Source organism: Lithobates pipiens, unplaced genomic scaffold (genome assembly GCF_037356315.1).
Source record: "Lithobates pipiens isolate NorthernLeopardFrog02 unplaced genomic scaffold, aLitPip1_a1.2 Scaffold_19, whole genome shotgun sequence".
Taxonomy (NCBI): domain Eukaryota; kingdom Metazoa; phylum Chordata; class Amphibia; order Anura; family Ranidae; genus Lithobates; species Lithobates pipiens.
In genome coordinates this window covers 338,920,092-338,940,972 of record NW_027507764.1, presented here as the reverse complement: position 1 = coordinate 338,940,972, position 20,881 = coordinate 338,920,092, and the positions used below count along the sequence as shown (strand labels likewise).

General features: G+C 44.7%; 1 protein-coding gene across 1 annotated transcript in view; it reads right to left on the bottom strand.

Moving 5' to 3' along the window:
- EXOC2 (exocyst complex component 2) overlaps nt 1–20,881 on the bottom strand; it is a 316,653-nt gene that overhangs the window by 282,230 nt on the left and 13,542 nt on the right. Inside the window, exon 2 of the mRNA XM_077492106.1 lies at nt 6,109–6,285. Within this exon, the coding sequence (XP_077348232.1) occupies nt 6,109–6,285 (177 nt within the window). The remainder of the gene's footprint in view (nt 1–6,108; nt 6,286–20,881) is intronic.

The window sequence follows — 20,881 nt, the reverse complement described above, 5'->3', positions numbered from 1 at the left end:
GCCTGAACTACAATCTGTCTCCTCCACCGAGAGATGGTGGCCGTTGAGACCGCTAGTCCCTTCTTCGGAACAGCCACCAATACAAACAGCGAGTCGGACCTCCGAAAAGGAGCCGTAGCAGACAGATACACCTGCAGAGCCTGGACCACGTCCAAGGAATGCAAAGCCACCTCTTTGGGGTGTGACAGCCCAAAGGACAAAGGACGGAAGCACAATGTCCTCATTTAGATGAAAGGCCTAAACAACCTTTGGAAGAAACGAAGGTTGCGGACACAGCACCGCCTTATCCTTGTGAAGGATCAAGTAGGGAGACTTGCAAGACAAGGCCGCCAACTCAGAAATCCTCCTGGCAGATGTAATGGCCACTAGAAAAACTACTTTCTGAGAGAGTGTCAATAAGGGAAACTACCTGTTTTCAAACAGTGGTTTCTGAAGCACCGAGAGCACCAGATTCAAATCCCACAGAGGTAGCGGTGGTCGAACCGGAGGGGACACATGTCGAACCCCCTGAACAAACGTACTCACCAATAAACGAGTCACCAAGGGATGCTGAAAAAAAGACAGCCAAAGCTGATATCTGCCCCTTAATGCAAGCTTCTGATCCACTCGTCGCTGCAAAAACAGTAGGATCCTGGAAACTGAATATGTACATGGACGCCACCCCTTATCCTCACACATGGAGATGTAGGCCTTCCACGTACGATGATAAATCTTCAGAGATGATGACTTCCGTTTCCTCAACATAGTGGATATTACCAAATCTGCCAGACCTCTGTCCCTTAGCACCTGGCGGCTTTCAACCACCATGCCGTTAAAGCCAGTGACAGTAAAGCAGGATGAACTATTGGACCTTGTGACAGAAGGTCCTCTCGCATCGGCAGTTGCCAAGGAACATCCACCACCATTCGTACTATGTCGGCGTACCACGGACGCCGAGGCCAATCTGGGGCAATCAGAATTGCCGGAATCCCCTCGGCCTACACTCTGAGAAGCAGACGTGCTAGAAGTCTGAGTGGGGGAAAAGCATAAATCAGTCAATAATGCCCCCATGGAGCCACCAACGCATCTGCTGCGTCCGCCCAGGGATCCTTTGACCTGGCCACAAACCTCTGTACCTTCCGATTGAGTCGAGAAGCCAGGGGATCCACATCTGGCGTGTCCCACCTTAGGCAAAGGAGCTGAAATACATCTGGATGTAGCGACCATTCCCCTTGGTCCAGCATCTGACGACTTAAGTAGTCCGCTTGCCAGTTTTCTACGCCCGGAATGTATACAGCCAACAGACCCGACACGGGCCACTCTTCCAACCGCAGGATGTGAGTGACCTACAGTGCTGCAGCCAAGCTGCTTGTTGGCTGACGTACGCCACCGCCATGGTGTTGTCCGACTGGATCCTGACCGGACGCCCCTGCAGCCTCTGTGACCATGTGGAGAGACACCGCCTGACTGCCCGAAGTTCCTGCACGTCGGCAGGGGGGATTCTTCCTGGGTCCACCGACCCTGGGCTGACTGTACGCCCCAAACTCCCCCCCCCAACCGGTCAGGCTGGTGTCCGTTGTGATCACCGTCCAATGAAGAGGAAGAAACGACTTTCCGGACCGAAGAGCCAGCGACCTCAGCCACCAGAGCAGGGAGTCCCTGACTAGCTGGCTCACTCAGATTTAACAATCCAGGGACAATGGAGATTTGTCCCATCTTGACAGGATCTCCTTTTGCAAGACTCCAGTGTGGAATTGAGCATACGGTACTGCCTCGAAAGTGGCTACCATGAGACCCAGGACTTGCATGCAAAAAAGCAGTGTCAACCACCGGCTGGACACCAACAACTTCACTACAGCTTGAAGAGTCTGCAGCTTGTCCAAAGGAAGAAATGCTCTCGCCCCAGAGGAGTCCAAAAGCAAGCCCCAGGTACTTCAGGCGTTAAGTCGGCACCAACACCGACTTCGGGAGTTTGGTTGGGTACTGAACCTACAGAAGAGTTTGCATGGTGATTGCCACATCCTCCCTTAATTCTGAGGGGGAAGCTGCCCTCAGAAGGAGGCCGTCCAGGAAACCCACAATTGCGATCCCTTACTGCCTTAGCAAAGCCAAAATTGGAGCTAGCACCTTGGTGAAGACCCTCGGTGCCGAAAACAGGCCATAAGGGAGAGCTACAAATTGGTAGTGCTCGTCCCCGACCGCAAATCGCAGAAAATTCTGATGCTTGATGCATATGGGGACATGCAAGTATGCGTCCTTGATGTCCAGGGATGCCAGAAAATCCCCCTGATGGAGTGCGGTGACCAATGAGCGAACTGATTTCAGCCTGAACCTTTGTACTTTCACAAAGCTGTTGAGGGCCTTGAGGTCTAGGACTAGATGGACCCCTTCCTTCTTTGGGACTACAAACAGATTGGGAGTAGAATCCCTGAAACCTTTTTGACGTCGGTACAGGAACTATTACCCCGCGCAACAGCAGGTCCTGTTCTGCCCCGAACCGGGCCTCCCGACAAGCTGGAAGAAGATGAAGGTTGGGAGGGAAAAAAATCTGTTTGGCAGACAAGAAAGAAACTATCTTGTACCCTTAGGAAACCAGTTCGCAGACCCACTGGTCGGAAAGAAGGGAGGTCCACCGGGCTGCAAACTCCCGAAGACAACCCCCCACCTGAGAGTCGGGTGGGGGCAAACCTTTATGCGGTAACAGATTTGCTCACAGGCTTGTTTGGCTTGCAAAACCAGGGACGCTTTTGTCCCTCAGCAGGCACCTTGTCGGACTGGGAACGCTTAACTGCTGACCCGGGCGGACGAAAAAACTGTTTCTGAGCGGAAAAGGAGGGCCCTTGCCTACGGCGTGGCTCCTTCCCTTTTCTGGACTGTGGGAGTAATGTACTCTTACCCCCAGTAACATTCTTAATAATGTCATCCAGTGAGGCTCCAAATAGCCTCTCACCCTGGAAGGGCAAGTAGGCCAGTGCTTTCTTAGATGCCTGGTCCGCAGACCAGCATTTCAGCCAAATCAGGCGACGTAGCACTACTGCTGATACTGAGGCTCTAGAGAGCAAGGGGGCCGTATCTAAGGCCGCATCACAGACATACTTAAGGCCCTTAACCAACTGGTCCGCCAGCTCCACGCAGACCTGGGAAGCCTGTTGCTTCTCCAATTCATGGTGCAACAATTTAGCCCATTCGGTAAGCGTCTGCGACACCAGGGCCGTGGCTAACACTGGCTGCAATGTTGACCCCACCACGGTAAACATGGACTGGGCAATCGCCTTGGCCCTTCTGTCAGCAGGGTCCTTGAAAGCCGAAGTCCCTTCCACCAGAATCGTGGTTACCTTATTTAACCTGGAAGCCAGGGGGTCAACAATCGGAGATGTCCATTTCTTCAGGAGACTTTCTTCAAAGGGGTAAGGCACCGCTGTTGCGTTTCGGGGCTGAAAAGGCCAGCTGTGGTTTTCCTCACTCCTTGTAAATAAACTCATCATAAAATGATCCGCATCCTCTGATGCATCAGAACAGGGGCCGCCTGTCACAGCTGGGCACGAGTCTGAATCAGAACTTTCCCCAGAAGAGGGCGAGGAGAAGGGGCGTTTTTACCCCCCTTGCGCCTGCACACCACTTCCACCCTGGTAAAGGCCTCCAGGACCGCTGACAGAGCGTCCATAGGCACCGCAGGTGCAGGGGAACCAGCTGAAATAACAGGGATATCTGGGGAAGAAGTGCCAGCTTCTGACGCCATGCTGACCCACGCTCGTTTGTCGCCACTTAGGGAACTAAGGCAAGTCACACAAAAAGTCCACCCTCCTAGCTGCCACAGACTGAGGGGCCGCCCGCAGGACTCACCACCCTGTCCCAGGTACTGCGCTGTGCTGCTGCTGTCCGCTTTCCCGTGTCATCCACGAGGTGTCTGTGTGGAAAGCACGCTGTTATAGAAGGAAACAAGCACCCAGCAGTAGAGGCAAAACTACCTGAGGCTACTAGAAAATGGCCACCAGCCGCCTCAGCAAAAACATCTGAGGGCGCCAAGAAAAGGGCCGAAAGGCAAAAAACTGTCTGTGGGCACAGAAAATTGGCCGCGGCCCCAGGAAAATGGCTGCGGAGCACATGGCGGCCTCCCCACATGTCTCACACGGCACAAACACCCCACTGTGGGACAGAAACAGGGAAGAGGACCAACGGACCCCCAACACCCAACGCAGCCCCTTGCCAGGACCCAGAGCCACCCCCCCCGGAGGACCCCTGGCCAGGTACGTGCACCGCACCCCCCTCTGCTCAGTCAAACAGCAGCCCATAGCATGGGGAGGAGGGAAGGTAGATGGAGAGAAGAAAGGGAGAGCGAGAGACCCCCTAGTCGACCTCCCAGGGAATGCCCATCTGCTCCATCCTGCCGAGACAGGTGGGACCATACTTACCCCTCCTGCAGGGACTGCTGGATACATTCCACAGACAGACCTATCATCCGAGCAGTAAGGGGTGGCTGCCGGCCATGGCCCACTGTGACACAGACAGCAGTAGCCCGGTCATATGTGTGCCCCAGAGCATATAGCTTACCGGCCGCCCCTGAATTAGATGGGGCATGTTGTGGCCGACCCAGTGCATAGCTAGGGCCTGCTCACGCTCGATGGACATGCTGGGGAGACTACAAGGATCTATATTATCCAGCCTGTCACCCAGCCCGGCTGTTGATTGTAGATCAGAAGAATCAAAAATGCAGAAAAAAGAAAAAAATTCCCAGGACCCAATGGTGGTCCCAACGGGAGCCAGGTCCTTCTCCTACACTAGGCAGAAAAAATCTGAGCTGCTGGATGCAGTGTGAGGGGTTATAGCCAGTAGGACCGCCCCCTGGGCGGTGCTGTGCAAGTGTTGCTGTTTTTAACCCTTTCTGCCTAGTGCTCTCCTAAAGGAGCGATATAACCCTAAGGTCAAAATGAGCTGCTGTCTGTCAATGAACGATAGAGCAATTTCTGTTTAATCAGATCTGCTGGTGCTGATCAGTGTATTCTGACAGCAGAGAAGCTTCACCACTCTCAGAATACAAAGGCACAGTGGAAGGATTTCCCCATCCACCTCAAAAGGGTGGATAGGGGAATCAATACTTTTTCCTTCAACCTGCTGGTTGAATTAAAAAAAAAAAAAAAAAAAAAAAAAAAAAAAGGAATCATCTATGGGCTGCCTAAATACTGTCACAGGTTTCTCTTTCAGTTTTGGAAAATGTGCAGAATCTCGAAATTATATTATCAACTACATTCTTTAAAACATTCAGCAATGGGCAGGGTTTTATAACAGTCCACAAAATTGACTGTGGCTTTACTGGCAAAATAATTTCTGCTGGTCCTGACCTACATAAATAAAAAATACTACAAATACCATAAGCATAATTATGCCCTTTATAATTAAAGGTTCTAGGCTTTTTACCTTCATGCATTTTATGCGTGAAGGTAAAAAACCTTCAGTATGCAGCCCCCCTAATACTTACCGTAACCCAAACATGATCCACCGATGTGCATGAGAGCAGCTGCTCTACCAGGTCTCTGCCTTCTCTTTGGCTGTAAGACACCTGCTACCACTGCTGTCACTCACAACCAGTTAGGAGGGATCGGGTTGTGGGGCAGAGACCCGTTCTGTGTGTCTTATGGACAAACAGAGTGGTACTTCATTAGTGAGGATGCACGAGTGCCCCCATAGAACGTGACTTGCAATGGGGGCATTCAGAGAAGAGGTGGAACTGAGAAGAGAAACCATTGCACAGAGCAGATAAGTATAACATTTGTTTTTTTTTTTGTTTTTTTTATTTAACCTTTAATATAACTTAAATCCCTTCCCGCCGACACCACCAGGCCCTTTAAAAGTTCTTAATGCCAGGAGGCAGAGGCAGGTGCTCCCAATCACAAGTATGCATCGGGAGCTTTTGTAATGCCCGCCAGTGATCATGTCAGGAGCGCGCAGGCATGTGCTCTCAGCACAGTTTCATGTTTAAGCAAGGTTGCACATATAAGGACACTGGACGTGAAGGCCCACTCACCGACCTGAATCTAACTTTAATTCTCTATCAATGGCATAAAAAGTGCATTTTTTAAGTATATGTACTGTGTTGATGAGGGTAATTTAAATTCATTTTAGGTTACTTACCAATTTTGTCAGGCTTGAGTAACTTAAAGAACACTGTTGAGGTTCCTTTTCCCCCAGATTTGGTGGTAACGATGATGTCCCCTTTGTCATTCTTGTCCTGTCCAACACGGCACACTATTTTACTGGCAGAGATCCATTCTGCAGTCAGAAGACAGTTGTGTCCACAGATGGTCAAACCTGCAGAGAAGAAGTTAAACATGTGGTAAGAAAGGGATAGTATAAAGCATTATTGTACAATTTTTGTTTTTTTTGAATGGTGTGTTTTATATCACTGCTACAATTTAAATATTACAAATAAAATATAAAAAGGGAAAAATACAAGCCAAATCCAACCAAAACGTTTGTGTTTTAGATAGAATGGGGGAGGGTTAGAACATCCGTCAGGTTAGTATTGATTTCTGTGACTCCATTGGGGAGATTTCCAAATCACCACATGTTCCCGTGACACCAGGAGCAAGATATAAGGAGAAGCAGGTTTATCAGGACAGAAAGACACAGACTAGAATACAAAGCCTTACATGTTTCCTACCATTTAGGTGCCTATTATACTAGCTGTGTTAAAATCCATAACTGCATTAAACATGTATGCCTGACTAAGCAGAATACTGCACTCCAGACAACACTGGATGTTGTATTCCATTCTAACATTAACGCTTAAGTTAGGTATGAGTTTTTGGATACAACAGTCGCACTGGGATCAATCAAAACACACTTTTCCAATGCTTCAACAATCACAAAAAACGAATTTCATTAATAAGAAGCCTCTTTTTTCAAAGAAGGAAAACCTCTCTTTAATAAGAGTGTCCAACAATGGGGTGCTTATTTTTACCCCCAAAAAGAAAAACACAGAGAGCCCAGTTATTCGAACTAGTGCTTAAAAGCGGAGCTCCACCCAAAAAGGGAAGCTCCACTTTTCCACCTAAACTGACAGGCCAGGCAAGGAGAGCATTAAAGTGGTTGTAAACCCTTACAAACCACTTTGACCTACAGGTAAGCCTAGATTAAGGCTTACCTGTAGGTCCAAGAAATATCTCCTAAACCTACACAGTTTAGGAGATATTTGCCGAAAGACAGGCACCTCTGTCTACGGTGCATGCGCTGTAGACAGCGGCGCGCAGGCGCACTGAGCGCACCATGGTCAACGGCGATATGCCGTGAGTGGCATCTCCTGTGCGCATGCGCGGGAGTGACGTCATCGCGGCTTCGCCGAATGACAGCGGCGCAGCAGCAAGACCCACCGAGAAGATAGATGCGCCGGACTACAGGGGACAGCGGTGACTTCGCTGGCTCCTGTGTCAGGTAAGTGACACATAATGGGCTACTATGCGATGCATAGTAGTCCATTATGCTTTACCTTTGCAGGGAATGAAAGAGGAAGTAAACTCATCAGGGTTTACTTCCTCTTTAATCAGAGAGGTAGCCAAGAGGCCCAAACTCTGGAGGAACTTCAGAGATTCACAGTTCAGGTGGGAGAATCTGTCCACAGGGCAACCATTAGTCGTGCACTCCACTAATCTGGTCTTTATGGAAGAGTGGCAAGAAGAAAGCCATTGTTGAAAGAAAGCCATAAGAAGTCCCGTTTGCAGCTTGCGAGAAGCCTTTTGGGTGACACAGCAAACATGTGGAAGAAGGTGCTCTGGTCAGATGAGACCAACACTGAATTTTGGCCTAAAAGCAAAACGCTATATGTGAGGGAAAAATTACACTTCACATCACCCTGAACACACCATACCCATAGTGAAACATGGTGGTGGCAGCATCATGTTGTGGGGATGCTTTTCTTCAGCTGGGACAGGGAAGCTGGTCAGAGTTGATGGGAAGATGCATGGAGCCAAATACATGGCAATCTAAGAAGAGACTGCAAAAGACTTGAGACTGGGGTGGAGGTTCAGCAGGACAACAACCCTAAACATACAGCCAGATCTACAATGGAATGATTTAGATCAAAGCATATTCATGTTAGAATGGCCCAGTCAAAGTCCAGACCTAAATCCAATTGAGAATCTGTGGCAAGGCTTGAACATTGCTGTTCACAGACACTCTCCATCCAATCTGACAGAGCTTGAGTTATTTTGCAAAGAAGAAAGGGCAAAAACGTCCCTCTCTAGATGTGCTAAGCTGGTAGAGACATCCCCAAAAAGACTTGCAGCTGCAATTGCAGAGTAAGGTGGTTCTACAAAGTATTGATTCAGGGGGGTTGAATACAAATGCACACCACACTGTTCACACATTTATTTGTAAAGAAATGTATGTTTTTGGTAATATGACAAAATGTGGAAAATTTCAAGGGGTGTGAATACTTTTTCAAGGCACTGGATTTTAATGAAATGTGTAGTTTTAAAAATACTGAAAATGACTTTTGGAATTCCATTAAAATGTTAACACTTATATAAGATTTTAGTGATTGGGTTTACATATATACCAACTTCTCAACACAGACTAATTAGAAACAGAAATGCTAGCTTTCTATGTGAGGGATGATGTAAGCTTCCAACAAACCAGGTAAGTGAAAGGAAGAGCAGGTAGGGGGTGAAATCTCTGAGATCAGCCTATGGCGTGTCTAGGCGAAGGGGATCCGCTAAGAAGCACAAGTCATCCATCCTCATACATTTCATGGAATAATGTGTGGCACCTACCATACTTTTATAGGACCCTGGAAAATCTGTTTAAGTAATAAAAACACACAGATAGGAGGTAAATGTCTTTGCTGAAATGTATCTTTAGCCGCGTTCTCACCGTCACCTGTATTCCGTGTTTAGTCATCTCTGTAGCTGAAAGATCATTACGCTGTTAATAACTACATTTTGGGATCGCCATCCCACGCTACCTTTAATACATAACTGATTAATGACCACATGAGCTAAAATCACATAAGGCGCGACAGGTTCATGTTACAAATATCCATGTCTTCCTGCAAAAGGATTTCAACAAGCTTTCACAAATGGGAAACTGACACTCTGTACCGTCATTACATGAATGCTTATGTCTGTAAAGCTTGTTATTACTACAGTTGTCAAATTACTTCTATTTCCCACTGCCCGATGAGCGATCATTGCATTAATTTGCTGTGAAGACAAAGCATGTGTGTACTATAAAGTGCACAACTGTTACTATTCCAAGATTTTACTGGAACTGCTATTGGAAAGAGGTGAACAAGACACATGTACAGGCAGTGGCAAGACTCGGAATACTATGAGCACCGTGTCAGTTCTTCATACTGATGGATTCACTAAGTGACATCTAGCCATCCCATACAGAGAAGTAAAAGTTTAGCTACTGAAATAAATCACTGAAATTATAATTATATCAAGGAAAAACAAAAATCACTGGTTTCTTACTTTTTTTTTTTTTTGCGAGGAAAGCTGAAAAATATCTACATATAGTGTCCTAGATCTCAGGTGGCCATTAGCTTTACCCTTTCCAAAAGTGATATCCACCCACCACCTTAAGACCAGGCTTTTTTGGCACTTTTTGTTTAAAGTGGTTGTATAGTCATTTTTAGGACTTTTACCTACAGGAAAGCCTATAATAAGGCTTACCTGTAGGTAAAAAAAAAAAAAATATCTCCTAAACCTGTACGGTTTAGGAGATATTCCCCTCACAATGCGCCGCTGACTGCAGCGGCGCATGCGCACAGGGGATTCTTGGCTGAAAGTCCGGCACACGCCGGACCCTGCCGGGAAGAAATCTCCCGCGCGCATACGCGGGAGTGACGATATCGCGGCTCCGGCCACTCACACCTGGAAGAAACGCAGAGGGAACATGTCAGCTCCCTCGACGTGGATCGGGCCAGATGTCGTGGCCTCGTTCTAAGGTATTTCATAATGAGCTAGTATGCGGTGCATACTAGCTCTATATATATATATATATATATATATATATATATATATATATATATATATATATATATATATATATATATATATATATATATATATATATATATATATATATCTTTTCCTTTGCAGGTGAGTTAAAAAAAAAAAAAAGCAACACATCAGCGGGTATACAACCGCTTTAAGTTTAAAGCAGTATATTTTGCTAGAAAATGACCTATAACCCCCAAACATTATACTTTTTTTTTTAGCACAGATCCTAGGGAATAAAATGCAGATTGTTGCAATTTTTTCTGTCACGCTGTATTTGCGCAGCTGTTTTTCAAATGATATTGTTTGGGGAAAAATACACTTAAAAAAACAAAACAAAACACAATATATAACCAAATTTAGGAAAATGTGAAAGATGATGTTACGCCCAGTAAATAGATACCCAACATATCATGCTTTAAAATTGCGCATGCTCGTTGAATGGCGTCAAATTATGGTACTTAAAAATCTCCATAGGCAACACTCTGAACGACTTAATAAATTACCGGTTTAGTTACAGAGGAGGTCTAGCACTAGAATTACTGCTCTTGCTCCAATGTTTGTGGTGATACCTCACATGTATTAGATTGTAAGCTCTTCTGAGCAGGGCCCTCTTGATCCTCTTATACTTTATTGTATTGCAACTGTATCGTCTACTTTTATATTGTAAAGCGCTGCGTAAATTGTTGGCACTATATAAATCCTGTATAATAATAAAAATATGTGGTGTGAATGCTGTTTACATATGCATGCACGATTTATATATTTGTTCGATTCTGCGTCCGAGCTCAGAGGGATGGGGGCGCTTTAAATTTTATTTAACTTTTTATTTTTACATTGTCCCTTTATTTAATTATTTTTTATCACTTTTATTCCTATTACAAGGAATGTAAACATACCTTGTATTAGAAAGAAGAATAACAGGTCCTCTTTATGGAGAAATCTGAGGTTAAAGCAACACCAAATCTCTCCTTTAACTTGAAAAGAAAAAGATCCAAAAAAAAAATACATAAAAATTTGAACTTTTACTTTACTTCCACCCTGGACCGGAAGTGACCTCATGACATCACTCTGGTCCTCTGAGGCCATCAAAGGCGCTCTGCTCTTTGATCACTTCTGGGACAAGCCAGTGGTACCGCCAGATAAATTCCTGGGCTAACCAGCGGAATTGATACAGTAAGGCGAAACACTGGCGAAAGAGAGGGGGGAGGGCATCATGAGAAAGTCAGCCCCCGGCTGAAAAAAATAAAAATAACACAATTATGGCCGATAGCTTCAACCATAACCCTGGTAAACCACTTCAAAGCCATAAGGTATGTACACATATTGGCATCTTTCAGTGGTTAGTGATGCATTTAAAAAAAAATTTGCAGTGCTGTATGTCTGTCACAGTCCATCTGAATACCCGAGTACCCGAGTACCCGTCACCAGCCCGTCCGAGTACCCGAGTACCCGTCACCAGCCCGTCCGAGTACCCGAGTACCCGTCACCAGCCCGTCCGAGTACCCGTCACCAGCCCGTCCGAGTACCGGAGTACCTGTCACCAGCCCAACGGAGTACCTGTCACCAGCCCAACGGAGTACCTGTCACCAGCCCAACGGAGTACCTGTCACCAGCCCAACGGAGTACCTGTCACCAGCTCATCGGAGTAACGGAGTACCTGTCACCAGCCCATCGGAGTAACGGAGTACCTGTCACCAGCCCATCGGAGTAACGGAATACCTGTCACCAGCCCATCGGAGTAACGGAGTACCTGTCACCAGCCCATCGGAGTAACGGAGTACCTGTCACCAGCCCATCGGAGTAACGGAGTACCTGTCACCAGCCCATCGGAGTAACGGAGTACCGGTCACCAGCCCATCGGAGTAATGGAGTACCTGTCACCAGCCCATCGGAGTAACGGAGTACCTGTCACCAGCCCATCGGAGTAACGGAGTACCTGTCACCAGCCCATCGGAGTAACGGAGTACCCATTTGCAGCCCATGCCTCATAGAATACAAGTTGAGGTGTTTGCTTACCAAAATAAGGGTCATTTTGGGGGTAATTCCATTGTCCTGGTGCTCCAGGACCTTCAAAAGTGTGATAGGTAGGAACTAAATGAGATGTGTAATTTATGCTCCTAGAACGCCTGAAGGTACTACTTCAATGCTGGACCTCTGTGGCCAGGCTGTGTAAAAGTCCAACACATGTGGTATCGCAATACTCAGGAGGAGTAGCAGAATGTGTTTTGGGGTGTAATTTTTGCTATATACATGCTATGTGTTAGAAATATCTTATAAATGGACAACGTTGTGTAATAAAAAAAAAAAAAAATTCATTTTCATTCCACGTTTTCTGAAGACTTGTGTAAAAAAATTAACCGTTCAAAAGACTCATAATGCTTCATAGAATATACTTTGGGGTGTTTGTTTTCCAAAATGGGGTCATTTCGTGGGCAATTCCATTATCCTGGTGCTCCAGGGCCTTCCCAAATTTATTAGGTCGTTAGGAAATTAGAGGTGTCATTTATGCTCCTAGAACCCCTGACGGTGCTCCCTGCATGTTGGACCTCTCTGTGTGGCCAGCCTGTGTAAAAGTCCCACACATGTGGTGTCGCCGTACTCAGGAAGAGTTGCAGAATGTATTTTGGGGTGTAATTAAAAGTATGCATATGCTGTGTATGAGAAATAACTTGTTATGACAATTTTGTAAAAAAAAAAACAAACAAACATTCTTCTTTTTCCTCCAAGAATTGTGGGAAAAAATTACAACTTCAAAAAACTCACCATGCCTCTTACTAAATACCTTGGACAGTCTACTTTTCAAAAAGGGGTCATTTGGGGGGGGTATTTGTACTTTCCTGACATTTCAGAGCCTCAAGAAATGAGGCCAGTACATCAGGTGTGATCAGATGTGATCAATTTTCAATGATTTGCAGCATAGCTTGTAGACCAGGGGTTGACAAATTTGCTTGGAATCTAGGAGCCAGCTTAAAAAGTTAGGAGCCAGGTCCGTGACGACGATCCGGACCTGTCCCTGGCCTGACATGGAGACGAGTGAGGGGAAGATAGCAGCGCCGTCGCCGCCCCCCCCGTCTCCAAGTCATTGCCCATAGCTCTTAGAGGGACATTTTATTTTTTTCAAATGACAATTTTTTTTTCAATTGCATTTTAGTGTAAATATGAGATCCGAGGTCTCTCTGACCCCAGATCTCATATTTAAGAGGACCTGTCATGCTTTTTCTATTACAAGGGATTTTTACATTCCTTGTAATAAGAATAAAAGTGACACAACATTTTTTTTAAAAGAACAGTGGAAAAAAAAAAGTTAAAATAAAGCAGAAAAAATAATAATTTTTAAACGCGCCCTGTCCTGTCCGCATATAAAAATCGGTGTTCGAACCACACATAGGAGGTAGCGCCGTGATCGGTAGAGCGAGAGCAATAATTCTACCCCAGACCTCCTCTGTAACTCAAAACGTGCAACCTGTAGAATTTTTTTAAACGTCGCCTATGGAGATTTTAAAGGGTAAAAGTTTGTCGCCATTCCATGAGCGGGTGCAATTTTGAAGCGTGACATGTTGGGTATCAATTTACTCGGCGTAACATTATCTTTCACAATATAAAAAATAATTGGGCTAACTTTACTGTTGTCTTATTTTTTTATTAACTAAATTATTTTTCCCAACAAAAGTGCGCTTGTAAGTCCGCTGCACAAATACGGTGTGACAGACAGTATTGCAACAACCACCATTTTATTCTCTAGGGTGTTAGAATAAAAAAATATATATAATGTTTAGGGGGTTCTAAATAAAGGGAAGAAGAGGCAGGTAATATAATACAGGCAGAGGAATCTTCATTAACATTGCTGGTTTGTCATACCAACGGCGACCACAAGAGGGCGCCAGATTCCATAAGGAATCATAGGACCGCAGAAGGCCTCAAAGCCGCGGCCTAAATTTTCGGCCGCCGGCGGAACGGCCCGACGCGATCACGCTGGGGGGGTCCACAGACACAGGATACCCCCAGCTGTGCTGCCCCAGGCGCGAGGTCGCTATTTCTAGTCGCCAATGCGACCTGGCGACCGGGTTTTGTCGAGCCCTGTTGTAGACTCAAATTAAGATTAAATAATATCCACTAATTTGGGCTATTTTTACAAAAGAGATGTAGTAGTATACATTTTGGCCAAAATTTATGAACAAAAATTACTTATTTGCAAAATTTTAATCATAGAAACTAAAAAAAAAAAAAAAAGTGTGTTTTTTTTCAAAATGTTCGCTCTTTTTTCACTTATGTCGCAAAAAATAAAAAACCCAGTGGTGATTAAATACCACCAAAAGAAAGCTCTATTTGTATGAAAAAAATTATAAAAATTTTGTTTGGGTACAGTGTTGCATGACTGAGTAATGGCATTCAAAGTGTGAGAGTGCTGAAAGCTAAGAATTGGTCTGGGAAGGAAGGGTGCATAAATGCCCTGTATTGAAGTGGTTAATCCTATGACAAGCAATGTAAACATCCCTTGTAATAGAAAAACAAAAGCATGACAGGACATATTTAATGTGAGATCTGGAGTCAAAAAGACCTCAGACCTCACATTTACACTTAAATGCAATGAAAAAAATAAAAGAAAATAAAAAGTTTTTTTTTCAATAATTTTTTTTTCCCCTTTAAGACCATTGGGCGGAAGTGACGAGTCGAGTGGGGGTCATCATTCCCTCACTTGACTTCCAGCCTCAGAGGGGAAAGGACTGGATCGTCTCTGCTGCTACCGACTGCTCCGGTAAGCGACAGAGATGGATGACTGAGACGCAGCAGGAGGAGAGTGGGCACCTCTCCCACCTACCGATAAAAGTGATTTTGCGGTAAATCTGCCGCAGAGACCACTTTTATCTGAAAGCAGACCGCCCACAGTCTTTAAAAATACTGGGCTTATGGCAGCTATCTGCTGCCATAACAGTATTCAACATCAAAGTAGCGATGTATAACGACAGCGGGCCGGAAGTGGTTAAAGTGAATGTAAATCCTCACATATACCCAGTGAAGTGAACAGCCTTAGATGAGACACAGATGAAAATATTTCTCTACCTAGGTTTTACATGTATATCTGCTGTCTGCAGGTTTCTACGCTCTTTAGAAAGTGCAGATCATGTTAGAAACCCTGGTTTCCTCTTCCAGTAGTGGGTGTGGAGTCTGGGCTTACACTGTGTGTGAGCTGATTGGGGAAAAGGCACCCCCCCCCCCCCCACATAGGCAGATGAGCAAAAGGAACATACAGAGCTGCAGTCTGAATAGACAAGTTCTCTGCTAATCTACTTCTAAGCTCCCTCCCCGATACAACATTTCCAGCTGCTTTTTATCTCCTGTGTCAGAGAACTTGTAAGACGTTATACCATGCCGATAACAGGAGGAACTGAGCAGCAGAAAAACACGGCACTTAGAGTTTTGGAGAGAGATAAGTAAACGCTACAGATATATGTGCCCAGGTCAGATTTACAACCACTTTAAAGGAGCCGCTGTGGAAGCTGCTAATCTTTATTTTAGTGATTACAAGGTGTTTTCTGATTGGACGATGTGAAGAGGAGGGACAACGGTGTCACAATTTTCGCATCGTCTAATCAGAAAGTGCCTTGAATTCATTGGAAAAAAACAAAAGGTGTTCTGTAAATGGTGGGGTTGCCAACGAGCAACCTCCTGTGTTCAGTGGGGCAGTTGCTCAGTACAGGACCTGGAAGACTGAGGCAACCACTATAGTAGCACAGACTACTATGAATGAATGAATCTGGTTCATTTTTGAAAGAGAAGTATAGGAATTTATTTTTTGGGGGGGGGAGGGGGAATCATACTTACCTAGGTGGATGCAGCATGGGGTCGATGCTGCATCTGTCCCCCACCAGCTCGAATTCTGAGAACCGAGCGGTCAAACACTGCCGATCGCTTAGTTCTCACAACTCCCTGAGCACAGAGCTTTTTCCCTCCTCACTCACTGGAGTGCTGGGCTGTGGAGGGGACAGGAGCAGCCGGCTCAAGCTTTCAGCAACTCGCTGAGAGGCTGAGCGGAGTGCCAACCCAGGCATGTGGGCGGATCCCAACCATATGGTCACAATCTTTCCCAAGCCTGGACCAGCCCTGTGACGCCACCCGGCTTTGCCCCTTAACCCTCCCATTCCGCACCAAGCACACAATGCAAGGGTCTAGGGGTGGAGGGATAAAATGTAATACTTACCTTATTCCTCATTCCTGTAGGCTTCCTTTATCTGCATGGTCGGTCCCCTGAAGCACCCCTCTCTAAGGCAGCCCATAAATTAGTCTGTTTTTTTTTTTTCAACTGGCAAGGGTTAAATGTTCATCTACGCCTAAGGTACCAATAAAAAGTACTTTTATTTACCTAAACCTTCCCTCCCACAGACTTCTTTCCACACTATAAGACCAGCCACCCCAGCATCTTCTCTCTCCGAGACATCAAGAAGAAGGCAGGTCACTGCATTGTACGCAAGGACCCCAAGGGACCACCCACAAGTTGAGTGCCAGCTGCCAGGGAAGTGAGGGGTCTGGTAAGTAGAAGCCCTTTTTTACTGGTACCCAACGAGCATTTAACCCTTGCAGCTTGGGGGTGCCCCACTGCAAAAGTTATGTTGTTCTTTTGCTTTTCCAAAAGTCCAAGCAGGTAGCAGAATAATTACACTGAGCTACTGGCAGCTCCCTCTAGCAGCTAATCTCCAAATCCCTACATCTTATACTAAAATCATGAAAGCACAAACATGTAAAAACGTGAAAGATGCATTAAAAATCACTGTGAACCTTAATGCACACATGTACTAACTAGAAATACACTAAACTTTCTCTAAAACTAAAAGATAATATACTCCTGTGCCAAAGTCACCATGCCTGTACAATAAGATGTCATCACTGCACCGCATGAAAAATTATTGCTCCACTTTCCGGAATCACTGCATGAGCTGAACAGATTTTTTCTTCTCCCGCTGTAGTGGTACCATTACAACAAGTGCTTAAAAATTGACAAATTCGAAAGATCAGTGAGACCTAAATGGTGACTGACAAATATACTGTACGCAAAACTTACTACATCAAAAATGAAGATAATACATATTATTGATACAAGCCAAACCCATATGGGCAATAAAATACAATATTAAAATTACTCAGCAATGTTAATGAGAATGTACATATTAAATCAAGGTAAACTATTATGTATATATATTTTTTTTTTATACATAGTAAAATAGGCAACAGATAACATAAAACATAGAATAGAAGCAGAAAAAATCAAAACAAAATAATGATGGGAGTCATAGTTCAAAAGGCAAATTAAAGCCTACCAGTCCATAGATGTGGTATCTGCATTACTTTTCTCTCTTTTTTTTTCTGCCCCCCCCCCCCCCCCCATATTTTTTACAATGTCGTCACCTGAGTGACCCTGCCCTCTTAGTTTACTTTAGCGGTGGGGACCCAGAGATGTCATTTGGTGCAAAAGTAGCAACAGGATCAAAACATGTCTCAGCGTGGAAAGTCTCTCACATTTTTGTCCTCATGTATGTTTGTACCCTGGTATTTGTCTGAATAAATAAAGTTATTTGACCTAAAACATGTCTCAGCAGGCATCTGTTTTATTTATTTATTTTTTTCAATGGGTTGACAGGCAACGTTCATCGGAACTGATGTGAACTTGCATTGCTGTAGGCATTCCAGTTTGTTTTGTTTTTTTAAATAAAGGACTTGTCAAAATTGTGCTTTTTTTTTTTTTAATCGTGTACATTTTTTTTGTGAATGAGAAGGGGTACCACGTACCCCCTACTCATTCACATGGGGGGGGGGACACAGTATTACCCCTTTTGTTAAAGAGGGCTTTCAGAGTCTGACCACCCTAGACCCCCCCCCCCCCCCCAACTACCTTTAACACTATACAAAAAAAGGTAAGTGCTCCTTGCTGTGAAGACCAGTTATAGACCAGCTATAGGTGGGGACAGTGACGTTTTTTGTATTGCTGACATATTGGTCAGGCAACGCACTGACACCTTTCCTGCCATTGTGCAGTATGCCGGGTGTCTGACAACCAGTAGCCCTGAGCAGGATCTGTGGTAGTAATACCGCTGATAAATGTTTCAACTCTCTTTTTTTGTGAATTGACTTTAACCATTATAGCTCTGGAAGACTATACCCCCTACACGACCAGGGCATTTTTTGGCATTGAACTATTTTAACTTGTATTTTTGTGCTCATGCAGTGCTGTAGGCAAACAAAATTTATATAATTTTTCCCCACATATAGAGCTTTCTTTTGATGGTATTTGACCACCACTGCATATATATATATATATATATATATATATATATATATATATATATATATATTTTTTTTTTACCACTTCAATACTGGGCACTTATACACCTTCCTGCCCAGATGAATTTTGATCTTTCAGTGATGTCGCATTTTGAATGACAATTGCGCGGTCATGCTACACTGTACCCAAACAAAATTTTTATCATTTTGTTCCCACAAATAGAGCTTTCTTTTGGTGGTATTTGATCACCTCTGGGGTTTTTATTTGCTGCTAAACAAATAAAAAAAAGACAGAAAATTTTGAAAAAAATAAATGTTTTTTTTTGTTTCAGTTACAAAACTTTGTAAATAAGTAAGTTTTCTCCTTCGCTGATGGGCGCTGACAGGGCTGCAGTGACGGGCACTGATGGGCACCGATGATGTGGCACTGATAGGCAGTCATAGGTGGCACGTATTGGCATGGATAGGTGGCACAGATGGGCCCGGATAGGTGGCACAGACGGGCCCGGATAGGTGGCACAGACGGGCCCGGATAGGTGGCACAGACGGGCCCGGATAGGTGGCACAGACGGGCCCGGATAGGTGGCACAGATGGGCCCGGATAGGTGGCACAGATGGGCAGCATTTTAGTGTAAAGTATTGTATGGATGCCAATCAGTGCCAAACAATGCATGCCAGTGATGCCCATTGTGGGCACTGATTGGCATCCATTGTGGGCACTGATTGGCATCCATTGTGGGCACTGACTGGCATACCTGGTGCTGGGCATCCCTGGTGGTCTGGTGGCATCCCTGGGGGTCCAGTGACAGATGCGAGTGAGGAAAACCCGATCAACGGCTTTTCCTATTTACACTGTGATCAGCTGTGATTGGACATGGCTGATCACGTGGTAAAGAGTCTCTGTCAGAGGCTCTTTATCGAGAACGTAGTTGCGGTGTGTCAGACTGACACACCGCAACAGCGATCGCCGAGATGCACTCCCCCTTAATATTCTGATCACGTCATATGATGTCCGGTCAGGATATTGAAATCACTTTGCCGCCGTCATTTTGCTATATGGCGGGCAGCAAGTGGTTAATGTTATAAAATATATTCAATAAAAGAAAAAAAAAACATCTATTTTCTTCATACATGCAGGCCAGAATGTATTCTGGTACATGTCTGGTAAAAAAAAAAAAAAAAAAATATCAGAATAAATGCCTACTGGTTTGTGAGAAAGTTAAAACATCTACAAAACTATGGTATCTATACAGGAATTTATTTTTATTTTTTTTTAAGTATAGTAATGGTGAGGATCAGCGACTTACAGTGAGACTGTGGGCAATCTGACACTTTGTGGGAACTGGCTAACTGCCACTGACATCTCCATTGACACAAATACAGCGATCGGGTCTAATAATATACACTAACACTGTACTAATGACACAGGCTGGAAAGGGTTAAAATCCAGGGCAATCAAAGGGTTAAATGTGTGCCTAACTATGTTGACAGTATGTGATGCTTTTGCAAGGAAACAAAAACTGGCACATCACCACAGTCACAGAAGAGTTTTGTGTTGTTAACATACACAGGCGCTCTCCTGTCACTTGCTCCGATGATCAGCAGGTCCCAGCCATAAATCATTGGGTGGGAACTGGTGATTGGCATGTGCTGAAGCCAGTGACAGCACAGCCATGCGGGTGCACGTGCACACTCCCTACCCAGGAAATTCAGAATAGCGTATATTGGCTGATGCCCCTGGAAGCTGGAAATCACTGAAGTAGACACCACTTACTTCCAGGTCCTGTGCCGAGTGGTCAGCCTGAAGCATTGTGAACACAGGATGTTGGCCACTTGGGGCAGTGACATTCAGTTTGTTCAATTAATTGCTTCCCGCAAGTCGCACACAGCACACCAATCAGTGGCCCACGGTGTCCCTCGAACAGTGCCCATTAGTTCTGCCTGTCAGTGCCTCTTCATCAGTGCCACCTATCAGTGCACATCAGTGAAGGAGAAAAAATACTTTTTTACAAAATTTTATAACAGAAACTAAAGAAAGTTGTTTTTTTTTCAATATTTTCATTCTTTTTTGTTTGTTTAGCTAAAAATAAAAAACCCAGTGGTGATTAAATACCATCAAAAGAAATCTCTATTAACCTATATCTGTCTCAAAAAAATGGTAAAAATTTTGTTTGGGTACAGTGTTGCATGACTGCGCAATTGTCATTCAAAGTGTGACAGTAAAACAAAAATTTACATACCCTGGTGATTTTTGGCCTGATAACATGCACACAAGTTGACACAAAGGGGTTTGAATGGCTATTAAAAGGTAACCATCCTCACCTGTAAACTGTTTGCTTGTAATTAGTGTGTGTGTTTAAAAGGTCAATGAGTTTCTGGACTCCTGACAGACCCTTGCACCTTTCCTCCAGTGCTGCACTGACGTTTCTGGATTCTGAGTCACGGGGAAAGCAAAAGAATTGTCAAAGGATCTGTGGGAAAATGTGGTTGAACTGTATAAAACAGGAAAGGGATATAAAAAGATATTCAAGGAATTGAGAATGCCAATAAGCAGTGCTCAATCTCTAAACAAGAAGTGGAAAACGAGGGGTTCTGTTGAAACCAAACCATGGTCAGGTAGACCAACTAAA